Source organism: Eleutherodactylus coqui, chromosome 6 (assembly GCF_035609145.1).
Source record: "Eleutherodactylus coqui strain aEleCoq1 chromosome 6, aEleCoq1.hap1, whole genome shotgun sequence".
Classification (NCBI taxonomy): Eukaryota; Metazoa; Chordata; class Amphibia; order Anura; family Eleutherodactylidae; genus Eleutherodactylus; species Eleutherodactylus coqui.
Window position 1 is genome coordinate 195,125,802 of NC_089842.1, and position 14,416 is coordinate 195,140,217.

A 14,416-nucleotide genomic window follows, 5' to 3' on the forward strand; every position below is an offset into this window, starting at 1 on the left:
GCCTCAGCCTGGGATTCTTGCAGAAGTGGAAAATATGAAAGGTCTGAAGGAGGTCAAAAGGGATGTCCTCTTCCCAATTATAATTTTTTTTTTCCTCATTAAAACTTCATAAAAATTTAGAACCGGACTTGTAATAATGTTGCCATCCACTAGGTGGTGCTGCATCTCCTTCCATGTGCACCTTGAAGGAGAGAGAAGACACATCATAAAACTGTCTTGAGCTCAGTGGACTGATTTACGATTTATGTCTTGGCTCAGTTTGTCTGTTTTACGTTTTGAGTACAAAACAGTTTCAAATTTCTGTTTGAACATTTATTTAGATCAAAAGGAATATGTTCTCCTCCCCTCTGCATCTGTACTTTATAATTATGTGCCATCCAAACTCGTTTGATTCATTAGCCTGACGAAGGGGGCGAGATATCCCCCAAAAGCTTGCTGTAACATCATGTCTTTTTGTTAGCCATTAAAAGGTATCCTATCTACAAGATTAATTGGTTAATCTCACTGAGAACAATCACACATGACATCATCATGAGAACATTCACAAATCGTATATTGGGTCGGGCAGAGCTGGCTGCTGTCTATGATATACCACCAAAACAAACTTTTTGCATGTCAGCAACTTCGCCAACAGAGTCTGCTGGTGGCACTTATGTAGCAACTAAAGACATTAATAAACATTTCAGCTAAAAGAAATATTACTGAAGATGATTGCATGCACGATTGCTGTGCCATTTGTGCAGCGCCTCAATCAAATTTTTGAAAAAGTAATTTGGGACCACTGCAAAATGGCGTAGAAACATCAGTTATGTAGAAGGAGGAAATAACTTTTAAAGCCTAATTTTCAAATACCAATCCCTGCGCTTAAAGCGCGGTGCAACGCATGGGCATATCACCTAGGTATTTATATTCACCAGCTCCTGTGATCCAGCAGTGTCCCCTGCTGAAAGCTGGCACGAAAATCTGTCTCCTTCAGAGTCCAGCGAGTGCGCTCTCCCATAGGACTTGTATAGGAAAGCTCATGCATGGCACTGAGAAGACTTGTATTTTTGGGCCACATGCCAACTTCAGAGGGCGATGGATCGCAGGAGCATATAAAAACTAAAATTACCCAGCTGCCTATCATGTCCCCTAATGGCACCATAATTTAGTCTATGGTGCTGTGGGGACATGACAGGTTCCCTTTAATTCCTTAAAGACATCACCATGGAACTACAACTGATGTGACTGAATGGCCATTATGGTAGACTGAAGGTTGGTCCATATAACATGTACAAACTGCAGAGATTGCCGGGGGGATGATTATGTTGGCACACTGTTACCGACAGCGAAATGGAGCACATAGAGTCCAGGGAAAATGCTGATATAATCACATAGGATTGTAATCCGAGCAAGGAGACCAGCCTGTAGTCTCATGAGATATCAAATCTGACACGCGCTTCATGATCTTGAATGAATAGACATTGACAATTCTGCAAAACTAATGCTAACAGAGACAGACTTAACACACCTACAACACACACAGGTTTTAAATGTTCCTCTTTGGCTCAAAGTAAGCTTTACTTGTGGTTTAAAAAAAAAAAACCCCAAAAAAACCACACACATTTCTAAAGAAAACTATTCCAGCCAGATTATTTTGCGACTTGAAATTGTGAATATCAACAGTACCCAATTAAGAAAGACTGGCATTCATGCTCCCTCATGTAGAACAAAACATTGCTTCAATGGATGGATGTTTATTCCTCAAATATGTAAACATTTATATATGTACATACAATTATTACTTTGTATCATTTACAAGATAAGCTCCATTCCAAGCACCGCCAACAAAGAATCCATAACCCACCCCACTGCCAGGCTCCCACACGCACCCACACATGCCCACGTCTGCACACCACGGATGCTTTGACACCAAAATAAATCTCAGCCTTTAGACGGGCTGTGAAAGCACTAATGCTTCATAAAGGATTTATTTCTGTAAATTTAATTAGATTTTCTATAGAAAAGAACCATTTTGTTTATTTTGTGTTTAATCTTCTCTTCTGATAAGTATCTCCTTGACACCTGAAGAAGTGTATAGTATTTATATAGAAGTTCCATGCAGCAGCAAAAATTCACAAACAAGGCCTGCCACAGATCGATCTCTTTCTAGACATTTCAAAGGGTTTAAAAAAATACAAACAAAAAAATGAGAACTAAAAGTAGTCAGATCCATCTGTGTCATTAAGATTTTACTACAGGTGAAGTTAGTCTTTTTTTTCCTGTATCACTGGTTTCCAGTAAGGACCTGGGGATATTAAATAAAACAGTACAAAGCTGTGCCCAGTTATATGATGCCCAGTGGATCGGCTTGCAGTGTGGGCTGTAGTAGCTGTGGCTGAAGAGGAGGAGGTAACTGCAGAGGGACTAAAGGTGGCGCTAGCTGACCCGGACTGGAGTGCTGTGCTGAAGGAGAGCTGGTAACGCTTGGAGAGTCGACAATTTCGCCCTCGTAAAAGAAAAACTGGCACTGCTGAATGAAGTTTTCTATGACGGATTGGTGGTTCTTAGTGGTAGAGAAAAATTCCTTGTTTTCGAAATCTGGGCGCATAAGCGTAGGCCAGAAGCAAATGGAAAGGTTATCTGCAGTCATCAGGTTTGTCTTGTTGTGTTGACTAACCCTAGAAATAAAAGAAAAAGATACTAACGAGTTTTTGAGAAGTCATTGTTAAAAAAACTTACACTAATATATAATATAAATTATAAAAAAAAGTATTCTGAAAGTGTTTAAAGGGGTATTCCCATCTTGGCTTTTTATGGTCGAGATAGGTATCTGCAGCCGGTAATTAAGAAAACAACCAAGCTCGGTTTGTGTAGCTCCCACGGAAGTAAACGGGAGCTATGGAAATGGCATCACACGCTGTTTCCATAGTTCTAATTCACATCAATGGACGCTATGCAAACAGTGCTGCGTTGAAACACTTGGAAAAACCCTTCCCTCTGTCGGAAACAGCCATCTCGGCCATGAAAAGCCAATATTAAGCCCTTTAAGCATTTTTTGCATTTATTTCCTGTTATTTGTACAGCACCAACATAGTAACATAGGCTGAACTGGATGGACATATTCCTTTTTTTTCTGCCTTACATATTATTTCCACCCCAATGGCGGTAATAAAAGGCGGCAGAAAAATAAAAAAACAACAATGAGGTAAAAGCCAATTTTCCCTATTTAGGGAGTAAAAAAATTCTTCCTGACTCCAATCTGGCAATCAGAATAATCCCCGGATCACCGACCTTTCTGAAGTAATCAGTGATATAACATGTAATATTGTTACACTCAAGAAAGGCATCCAGCTCCTCTTGTGCTCTTATGGTATTTGCCATCACCACGTCCTGCATATTCTACATTGCTAAACATTTCTAATTTCACAAGAGACCAATTACCCTATTGATATGTCTTTGGGATGTGTGCGGAAACTGGAGAAAACCCAAGCAAATATGGAACAACACACTAATGTTATGCAGATGTGCTTGGTTGGATTCCTTATAACATAAGTGCACTGTGATATATATAGCATTTTTACACTGACTTCACCAAGAATGATGCTACTCTTGACTGTGAATTCATGGAGTGGAAGAGGCGCTAAGTAGACACCATAAAAGCAGAACCTATGCATACTTTGACAATTTCCAGGAGTACTTGGCTAATAGCATCTGCATACAGTCACTCTGTACTGCATGATCATATGGCGGAACTATGTGTGGCAAGCTGTACTAGTCATGAACACAAGTAGCCATTTAGATAGAAGAATTATGTGTCACACAGGTTTTATCTGGGTGTGTCATACTAACTCAGTCAGTCACTATTTACAAATGTGTCTGAACTCCATGATGAATTCTGCACTGAATGCATAGTCATTCCCTCGGCAGGTATCTATAAAACATTGACATTGGCAGAGCTTGCCTTATAGTGACAACCTTGAAGTGGTCAATACGGTAGCAAGTAGGAATATTAACTTTCACACCATCAGCTCTCCATTGGGTTTAACAGTGACGTCTGGGAGGCAAACACTAAGTTGGAAAGTGCTGTGCAAAACCAATCAGACTCACCTCCATGTTCCCTGCTGCACTCCTCTTCCGGCTCCAGCAATTTAGGGTCAAGTAATAGGCTGCAGCAGTCAAATGTCCTTGTGATGGACACAATCGCTGGAGCCGAAGAGTGCGGCGGGGGACCAGACATCAGAATAGGGGCTATGAGAGTACGACTTATGGCGGACTTCAACTTCACTATTTGCCCCCACACTACCGCTTTTAGCACCAAGGGATCTCAGCTCACAAACAGATCAGTCCTGATACAAAACAGACACTCACCTGTTGAGATGAGATATTATGTATTTCAACACTTCATAGTTAACCGAAGGAAAAGTTCGTAAAATGGTTTTCAAAATATGAAGCCTCTCCATCCGGTCCTGAATTTCTGCAGGTGAAGAAAACCGTGCTTAGACCAAATGTCCTTATTTAGCAGCCAAGTCTTAGAAGAGAATACATACATTACTTACACCTACTTGTCTTCGTTTGTCAGGTTACTGAACAATTATATTGGCTATACCTTCATTATAGTCGTTTTTATTTATTGTTACTTACAGCGCAGACCTATCCTGACAGCACTGCGCAAAACCGGTTATCACTCATACCAGTCACTATTAATTAAACATGAAAACGTTCTTCGAGAATATGGGACATGAGAATAGACTAGGAGAAGGAAAGCTTGGCAGTGGTCAGTGAATGGAATGGATGGAACCAAGAAAGGCTAACCAAAAACCTTAAGGCTTGTTCACACAGGCATAAGTGCATTTCGTCTATGCAAATATACCCCACTTGCGCGGCTAAAAAGCGGTTACGCCTGCCTATTTTGCCCGCTGTGTGTGTATTTGGGTGCACAAAGGTACCGCGTGTTGGCGCACACAAAAAAAAAAATCACATGATTTTGTGCGTATATGCGCAGTGAATATGCAGGTTTTCTGCTTATGTCATGTGCATTTACACACGCTCATTGATTTCAAATGGCCTCTGGTGATGCACTAGGACAGGTCCAGCTAGGTATTATTTCGTGCAATCGCACATCGCGTGAAAAAATATGCTCAAGTGAACAAAAATCACTGAAGCGGTTTCTAGTTACTGCGTATTATGTGCCCAAAATTTGTGCACATAATACTTTGCATAAATACACTCGTGTGAATGAGCTCTATAGCGACCCTCCGGGCCTGGAGAAACAAAAATGGCCACACCAGCTTCTCTCACTCCCCCCAATACACACTGCATCAGTACGCATTATTATTAGAGATGAGCGAGCATACTCGTCCGAGCTTGATGCTCGTTCGAGTATTAGGGTGCTCGAGATGCTCGTTACTCGAGACGAGCACCACGCGGTACTCGTCTCGATTAAACGAGCACTGACCATTGAATTCCATGGAGCCGGCAATACAGCCGGCTCCATTGAAAGCAATGGGCTGCCGGCGATCTCAGGATGAATTTTCGGGAAGGGCTTAAAAATATAAGCCCTTACCTGAAAATCATCCTAAAATGTGTAAAAATAAAAAAAAAAATGTCATCATAAAGATCGTTCTCCTCTGCCATAGCTGTAACAGCTGTGGCAGAGAAGAACGATGTTAGCCCATTGAATTCAATGGAGCCGGCAATACAGCCGACTCCATTGAAAGCAATGCGCTGTGGGCGATCGCGGGATGAATTTTCGGGAAGGGCTTAAATATATAAGCCCTTCCCTGCAATTCATCCAGAAATGTGTAAAAAAAAAAAAAAAATGTATACTCCCCTTTCCGCTGCAGCCGGAGTTCAGCCGCGTCTGGCCGGCAGTTCTCCTGAACTGCTCTCTGTAGTATTCAGCAGCCGGGGATTTAAAATCCCCGCCTGCTGAATGAGCTGCCTCTGATTGGTCACAGCCTCACCAATCAGAGGCAGCTCTCACTCACACCCATTCATGAATTCATGAATGGGTGTGAGTGAGAGCTGCCCCTGATTGGTCCCTGCGCTGAGCCAATCAGAGGCAGCACTCACACCCATTCATGAATTCATGAATGGGTGTGAGTGAGAGCTGCTTCTGATTGGTCAGGCTGTGACCAATCAGAGGCAGCTCATTCAGCAGGCGGGGATTTTAAAATTCCCGGCTGCTGAATACTACAGAGAGCACTTCAGAGAACTGCCGCCGGCCGCCGCTGAACTCCGTCTGCCAGGACCGGGTGAGTATAAATTTTTTTTTTCATTTTTACACATTTCTGGATGAATTGCAGGGAAGGGCTTATATATTTAAGCCCTTCCCGAAAATTCATCCCGCGATCGCCCGCAGCGCATTGCTTTCAAATCAGGTCCTCCATATGCAATAATAAACCAACCTGTTATTACTCATTTTCCCCCGGCTGCCCCTAAATGTGCCCCATTTGTGGGAAGTCACAGGCTACTAGAGCCAATGACAGAGACCAGTGATCAATCCCTTTAACATGACATAAGAAGACTTCTGTTGGGTTTTTTTGGTTTATTTTTATGTGGTAATGCTCTTGAAAATATCCATGCAGAGGAAAACATGGAACACCCCTGAAAGCATTTTCATGTGAACTGCAGTAATACGGTAAATCAGTGGGAAAAACTATAAATGTGATGCAGGTAATAGAAAGTGCCAACAATCGAGAAGAATGCCACAAGAATGTAATGTACATAAAGTACGAACTGGAAGGCAAGAGAAAAATACTGGGATGTGGTGCAACCTTCTAGGTGTACAGAAAAGCACCAAGTCGGAATTATAACCCTGGCTTCAATTTTTATTGATAGCCTGCAAAAACATGAATTTCAAGAACCAAACCTCTTCCTCAGAAATACTGGAAGGTGGACAACTAAGTATCACTGGTCAGCAATGCGTTGGGCACCTTTCTGCTTTTCTGAGGAATGGGTTTGGACCTAGAAACATGTCTTTTTTGTGGGTATTATCAATAAGGAGAGAAGTCAGCTTTATCATTTCCAATGTAAAACAGACTACAGGGCACATTAGCCTGATATAACCCCCATAAAACAATTTATGTAACTTAAGACCACCTCATATGTGTGTATTAAACTTTTCAGACTGCATAGTCACTATACTAAAGACCCCTGGAGGTATCTGCATGCCAAAGTATACTGTATCCCTAACGAATAACCTGTGTATCTCAGTGTGCAGACTCTGGTTGTCACTAAAATACAAGATTACTATAGCCCCCTCTTGACCCACATCACAGGCCTCTCACCAGCCAAGCCAGAAACCTACTGCACACTGATGAGGGGTAAACACCCCGAAACAGCTGTCTTGTGTATGGTTTTCTATTCCCAATCATTGATTTACAGACTTGTTAAAGAGTCATACATTGATTTGAAGGAATCCTGCCATTTAATATGTGGCGCTGCAGAGGTATTGCTCCATCTTCCTTATTTGCATATATAGCCCCCCTGACATGTTTAGCTGCAACAGTGTCCTCGGAGGGCAAGGATATAATAAAAGGGAGAAAAATTCACACCCCTCTTAGATCTGCCTATCCAATCCAATCACATGGAAATGCTAATGGGTCAGGAACCAATAACTCCCCCCCCCCCCCACTCCTCCTGGTCATGTGAGTGTGGGCGGAGAACAACTTTATTGCCATTGAGTCTCTCTTACAGCAGCGCCTGCTATTATATAATGAAAGCTTACTTCTCTGCGTCTATGATTTATATTGTGTTGCCAATCAGCAGCTGAAATAATTGCTGCTCACAACCCGTTGGTGCTCCTTGCGCTATTAGATCTTATAAAGTTCAACTACTATTGATGCCAAAAACACTTATTCCCCATTAAAGCATGGTGCTTATACTGTATTAGTAATCATCAACTACATCAATTTAAAAAGGAGCAGCTAATTAGTATTACTCCTCATTACTGGGTAGAATATGATTGTTCTAAAGTTAGCAAACCATGGCATCCTATGTTCTACTATATAGATACATTATTAAAGGATCATGCAAATAAATGTATCTCTCACTCGTGCCCATCCATGCACCATGCATAATGGGCACCAGAAAGTACTGTAAAGTTGTTCTCATATTATTAAGTAAAACTGTACTCATTATAGAGGTAACATGGGAATATTGGCTCTTTAATGGGAAAAAAATATTGCTCAGGGGCTGAGAAACCTCCATGGCATGAAATTTTCACCATGCATAATGGACACTGGAAAAGTACTACGAAGTTGTTCTCATGACATTTGGTAAAAAGTATAGTCATTATAGATTTAACATGGGGATAATGGCTCTTTAATGGGAAAGAAGTACTGCTCAAGGGCTAAAAGACCTTGTGATGTGAAAAATGTACAAAAGAGATGGTAATTACAGTATCAAAAGCTGCAGAATGGTTATAGGAAAGCAGAGAAGGTGAAGCCCTTGTTGAGACCTTGAGTTGCTAAATGGTTTGACATCATTGAATGGCTGTGATTGGTTAACCCAGCGGCAGCTTTCATTGGTTAATCCAGTGCCATGTCAGCCAATCACGAGCATTAGCTTGCTAGAGGTGGGGCATTCAAACCCCGCATCCAGAAAGCAATGCTCTGTCGGCGCCGAGGAGGATGCGACAGCCTGCAGCAGCACCAAAGACTATCGCGAGGACCGAAACACCGGTGATAGACGAGTATTAGACCCCCCCTGAGCCTCAGCTTGTGAGTTGCTTGACTTGCAAGCAGGCTCGTTACTCGAGTTTTTGCTTCTCTCAGAGCAAAAATTCGGGAGAGAGCCTGCTCTCAAGTCAAAAAACTCGCATCCCGAGGTACCACTGTATTTGTTTCCTTCCTCAACTTTCACTTAAATATATTCAGCCATTTCAAAAGTTTTACTGGCTCAAAATGGTCTGAATGAGGTTTTTGAGCTACACAAGGTGCTATGATACTTTTTGCAGCTGAACCATTGGACCATGTCACCACAGAAATTGCTCTACCCTTACTAAATCATTGGAAATCTGTCACACAGCAGATCTCAAGATTTCAGTGCTACATCCCTGAGAGGTCATTACTTGAATGAAGCCTACATTGAACCATATTTAGTAAGGATGTATGCAATTGTATGCCATACAATTTAGGCAAAACACATTTGTTTGGTTGGATATATGAATGGGATAATTTTCTAGTATTTACCACATCCCAACTGTAGTGTGACTCAGTAGCGAATACGCAACTAATAAGCACCTAAATGGTACAAATTTACCTTTGCATTTGTAAAGGGGTAGTGCCCTTTACTATATCTGTGCGCGGAGACTACCAAGATAAAGTAACTTTCATTTTCTAAAATAATGTTATTGTTTGGCTGCAAAGGAAAACGTCCCACTCGGTTAAGTAACGGAGGCAGGCTAGATGACGGCAGACACCAGAGTGCGGGGATTTCTGATTCCCCAGCGTGCCTGCGGGCATGGATGACCACCCACTCTTCACCTACATCAGTTTCTCCAAGGGCCATGTCCTTAGGGAATTAGTGCAGAAGCATTAACTCCAGGAACATACACAACCAGTCCTTACACATTACAACAGTTGAAATCTGCTGTCAAAATCTGTAGCATAATTTGACATGCTTCAGAATTTTTCAGCTCCATGTGGACTACATATTTTTTAATATTTTATGCAATATTGTAGCCTGTGTGAAGACATCCATTGTGCGATTGTTCTCAGTAAGAGAAACCAATTAATCTTGTAGATATGATACCTTTTAATGGATAACAAAAATACATGATGTTATAGCGAGCTTTTGGACCTCTCAGGGTCCTTCCTCAGGCATAAAGATTATGCCTGAGGAAGGATCCCAAGATGTCCGAAAGCTCACATAAACATCATGTATTTTTGTTATCCATTAAAGAGGTATCATATCTACAAGATTAATTGGTTTCTCTTAGGCCGCCTGCACACGAGCGGGTCGGATCCGGCAGCGAGAATTCTCGCCGCGGGACCCGACCCAAGAGCCTGCAGGGACCAGCGCGTACTCACCCGCGCCTGGCGGCCCCGGCTCTTTCATGTGCCGGCTGCCGCGCAGCCGGCGCATGCGCAGACCGGAGCCGGCGGCCGGGTGAGTGCGTGCCCCGCACAAAAATAGGACATGCCGCGGTTTGTTTGCCGCGCGAGATTTCGCACGGCCAAACCGCGGCCGTCTGCATAGGAGTGCGTATTGTAATGCACTCCTATGCAAACTTTCAGTGGCGGAAATCCCGCGGGAAATACCGCGGCAGGATTTCCGCCCGTGTGCAGGCGGCCTTACTGAGAACAGTCCCATTTTGCTGTATTGGCTAACACCGTACCAAACTTTTTTTTCTAAGGCACCCATTTTATTTGGGGGGTACGGGGCTTCCTGAAAGTCCTCTATTCTTTACATACTTTATGGTTGATAATCATTCATTAATCTGTCACCAAATATTGCACAATGTTTAAGCATAACCTAATGACTGTGCAAGGGCACTAATAGCATCCGGGCACCTACTAGCAACCAGTATAAGGTAGGCATGAATGACAAAAATACTTACTAGAAGCCTCCAGAAGTTCTGGGTGATGGATATATGGTATAAGAGGGGCTGGAAGATCAGCAAAAAACGCTTTGAGAGCACCAGCCACTGCATTTACATTCACCTCCATTGAAGCCAAGCTCAAATTGTTATCTACAAGACAGATTAGACATCACATTAAACTTTAAAAGCAGAGCAAACTTTAGATATCAAAAGTACAGAAGTATTTGAAAAGGGGTTATTCAGTCAAATAAAAATGCAGGGTGGTCCAAAAAAATGAACACACACTTCAGCATGGAAACTTTATTATTAGCGTTAAATGGATATCAAAAGGATAGCTAGAAAATCATGTGGATATGGTAATGTTATAGTGTCATTATAGAATAAACTTTCCAATTTTACTTAATTTTGACCAAATGCATCAACCCCCATTATACCCCAGCATTGTGCGACTTCTAGTGTGCAGTGGCACGACATCCCGTCTGCCGGTCATGTGAGGATCTCCTCTCCTCACTCTGTACCCGAGATGACATGGTCAATACAGGTTCTGCTGCCTCTTCTGACATATACCTCTGACTGACTCAAAAGAGGACGTGAAGAGTGTTTGATCAGCCCTGAACTTGGACCAGTCTGACACATTTACAGAATACAAGACTATTACACCTAGTGACTCACAGGGACGTCATGTCTTCTCAGATTAAAGACTTTCATTTCCTTCTTCATCCAGCCTAAACAGATTGCAGAGTTTGCTGCCCAGGAATCTTTCGCCCCTCACTTCTTACCACTCTTTAATACTGCTCTCCCGCTGTTACTACTATTACTGTGCCTACAATGCAGCCCTATTCCCCAAATACTATACTTCAGATATAATAGCGCCTGAGGACGTGGATGAAAAAGAAAGCAGAGACATAACTATAAAAGGATGAGTCCCACGCCAACTCGTTAATTGTAGACCCCTGATCAGATCTCAAAGTTTAGACCCCAAAATTCATTCGGAGCTCAAACCTGATCCCTAAGTAGAGTTAGATAGCAAACCAGAAATCTAAGTACATTCAAACCCCAGATCAGACAAAAGCAAGTTGTAGACCCAGACCTATTTCCCACTTACACAAATCACACACTACATAAGCACCACATAAACACTAAATATTCATACTACCTACAACACAGCACTAACCAGTATCCCACAGCTCTGCATGTACCTACAGTGTATTCCCACACCAGCACAGAGCTTCCCACACCGCCCCTGCACCTATGTCACAGGAGCCCCATGGTCCCTTCCTCTCATGAACTGGCCCACCTGCTCTTGTGCACTGCCCCCACAGCCCTCTTGCTTCATCATATACCGCCCTTCATGACGCCCCTTCTCGCTTATATACTGCCCCCCATGGCCCCCTCCCATTGTTCCCCATTTCTCATATACAGCCCTCTTCCACGGACACTTTTCTCAAATACTGCCCCCACTGACCCCTTTTTCTCATGTACTGTTTCCCCTCCTCACATACTTCCCCTATAGACCCCTCTTTCCCACATACTGCTTTTTGTCTTCTTAGTCCCCTCATTACCTTCAGTTAGAAGCAGCAAGGATAAGCCCCTCCACTTCCTCTCAAGTCTTCTTTATAATCCTCCTGCTGAGTGCCACAGGACCTTTGACAGGTCACCATGCCACCAAAGGTGCTTTACCACTCTACTAGCTAAAGAGTTTTGGCCCCAATTTTGATGCAGATTACGCAGGTTTAATCAGCAGCCACGTAAATCGTGGTCAAATTGCACAGATTTTGCGCAAGTTATGAGAAAAGCACAAAATGCAAATATATAACATGGGGTCCCTGGAGACCGTTAGAGCGCGTAGTCTGGCACTAGTGCTCCAAAAGATCTGACCCTGCTCATAACACACGACCTGCATAACATGAAAGGCACCGCAGGGTTCGGCTATACTATACACCAGCCATACAAATGAATGGCCGTTTGTGAACTATATGGACAGGCCTGCTCCACCAAATGTAATCATTTTACTACAGCAGATGCTGGCGATCCAACTCTCAAAGTGTCAACGCATAATGTGCTATACGAGTCAGCTATTCATTACCCAACAATGGCAACTACTCACCCAGATCAAACTGCTTCTGAATATTATCTTGGTCTGTTTTGTATCCGCTCACACGATATAGACCTTCTGTGCCAAGTCCTGCGATTAAAGAGAAAGTGAACAATTATAAATATCCTGCTGTCTGATGGGTTACGGGTTCAAATAGAAATCATAAAAAACATTTAACCAGAAGTCTTTTTTTAATTCATAAGACAAAATTGCTTTATTGAACATTAGAAGTCTAGAAGTGCGCAGAGGTCAGCGCACAATGCATTTTGACCCAGCGGGGTCCATACTTATAAGCCACAACTAAAGCTCTTCTGAAAACTATTTTACGCAGGCAGATAATCTTATGAAGAAGTATTCATACAAACGCTTGTTCCTGATTATTGCCTCATGTAAACGGGCTGTAATTAGAATCTTCTATGCGGCTGGAAAAATACTGGTTGTCAGCAGCACATCTACCCTTATATGTAGAGGATGTGCTGCCGATAGTAACAAAAGGAGTATGAGACAAAGTATTACATTGACCATTTGACCCCCAAACAGCTTCCATCGGCCTCTGAGAAGACATTTTTTAAACCAGCATGACTTACTTATCAATTGTCAATCAGCGCTTGTCATTGGCTTGAAATTGATCCATGTACACCAATAAAAAAAAAAGTAAAATAAAAATGATCCACAAAACAAAATTATAAAATATAACTTTTCTTCATAGAAAAGAGATCTTTATCTGTTTAGCTGGGGCCGACTCTCAGACACTTAATGGACCGGCCCTCTCCACACGGCTCTGTTTTGTTCTGCCTCTTTCAGTTCGATCATTTGCATGTTGGTGTCGGCTTTGATAATATGAAGCAAGTGCCTTCTTTAGCGGCCGGGTCTTCCTTTGCATCCGACCACTCCGAGCGTTATTCAGGTTTCTAATGAATTAGCTCGTATTATGCGGCCGAAGTATTAGAGTCTCTGCTTGGTAATTTCACCCTCCAATGAAAACTTTGCTTTGATGCGGTCTGGGGCGGTTTTGTTTGTGATTCTGACAGTCCAAGGAATTTGTAGGAGTTTCCTCCAGCACCAAAGTTCTAAGGCATCAATCTTAGGGATCCTGCACACTGGCGAGAGCGATATTGGACCATGATTCACGGCCATATATCGCTCTCACAAACTTTCTAAAAACCCCTGGATGCAAGTGAAAACAGCCTATCACTGTGATGAAGTTTTGAACTGCTTCAAATTCTTTATTGTTGATTTTGATTTTTCTGCTACCGTTACCGGCTGTTGTCCTGATCTTCCTTTTCTTGATATTCAAGTACAGAGCTGCTTTTTCACTTCCTTCTTTAACTTTTAGTATCAGTTCTTCAACATCTTCCCGACTTTCTGTTGCAACCACAGCACTTTTGCATTTATACATTTCTGCATATTGAATTGAGTTGCCATTGTTTGCTGGTGGGAACTACATTTTGTTTGACAATCATTTAGAATTTTACCCCAAGGCCAATCTCTCACAAGAATTTGTAAAAACGCAGCGTTTTTACTGTTGGCGGAGATGCTTTGTACAGCAATTTTGTGAGCGTTTGCCTGCATTGTTACAGCGTTTTTATCGCAGTAACAACGCAGGCAAAGCAAGCTGATGATGTCACCACTTTCGTCTTCCCATCCCGGTGACATAGAACACTGTGTTGAAACCGTTTAAACCGCTGTACACAGCGTTATTGACGAACCCAATTCATTTCGATGGGCGATGCAGTGTGTTTAAAGTGCTGCAACGACGAAAAATAGAACATACAGCATTCGATTTAGTGGGA

General features: G+C 42.4%; 1 protein-coding gene across 1 annotated transcript in view; it reads right to left on the reverse strand.

Annotated features, from left to right (window-relative positions):
- Positions 1-1,720: 1,720 nt before the first annotated feature.
- ARHGAP5 (Rho GTPase activating protein 5) overlaps positions 1,721-14,416 on the reverse strand; it is an 88,589-nt gene continuing 75,893 nt past the window's right edge. The window contains exons 4-7 of the mRNA XM_066608556.1: positions 12,636-12,713; positions 10,547-10,678; positions 4,351-4,456; positions 1,721-2,660 (exon numbers count right to left, since the gene is read on the reverse strand). Coding sequence (XP_066464653.1) covers positions 2,327-2,660; positions 4,351-4,456; positions 10,547-10,678; positions 12,636-12,713 — 650 coding nt within the window. The 3' untranslated portion in view covers positions 1,721-2,326. The remainder of the gene's footprint in view (positions 2,661-4,350; positions 4,457-10,546; positions 10,679-12,635; positions 12,714-14,416) is intronic.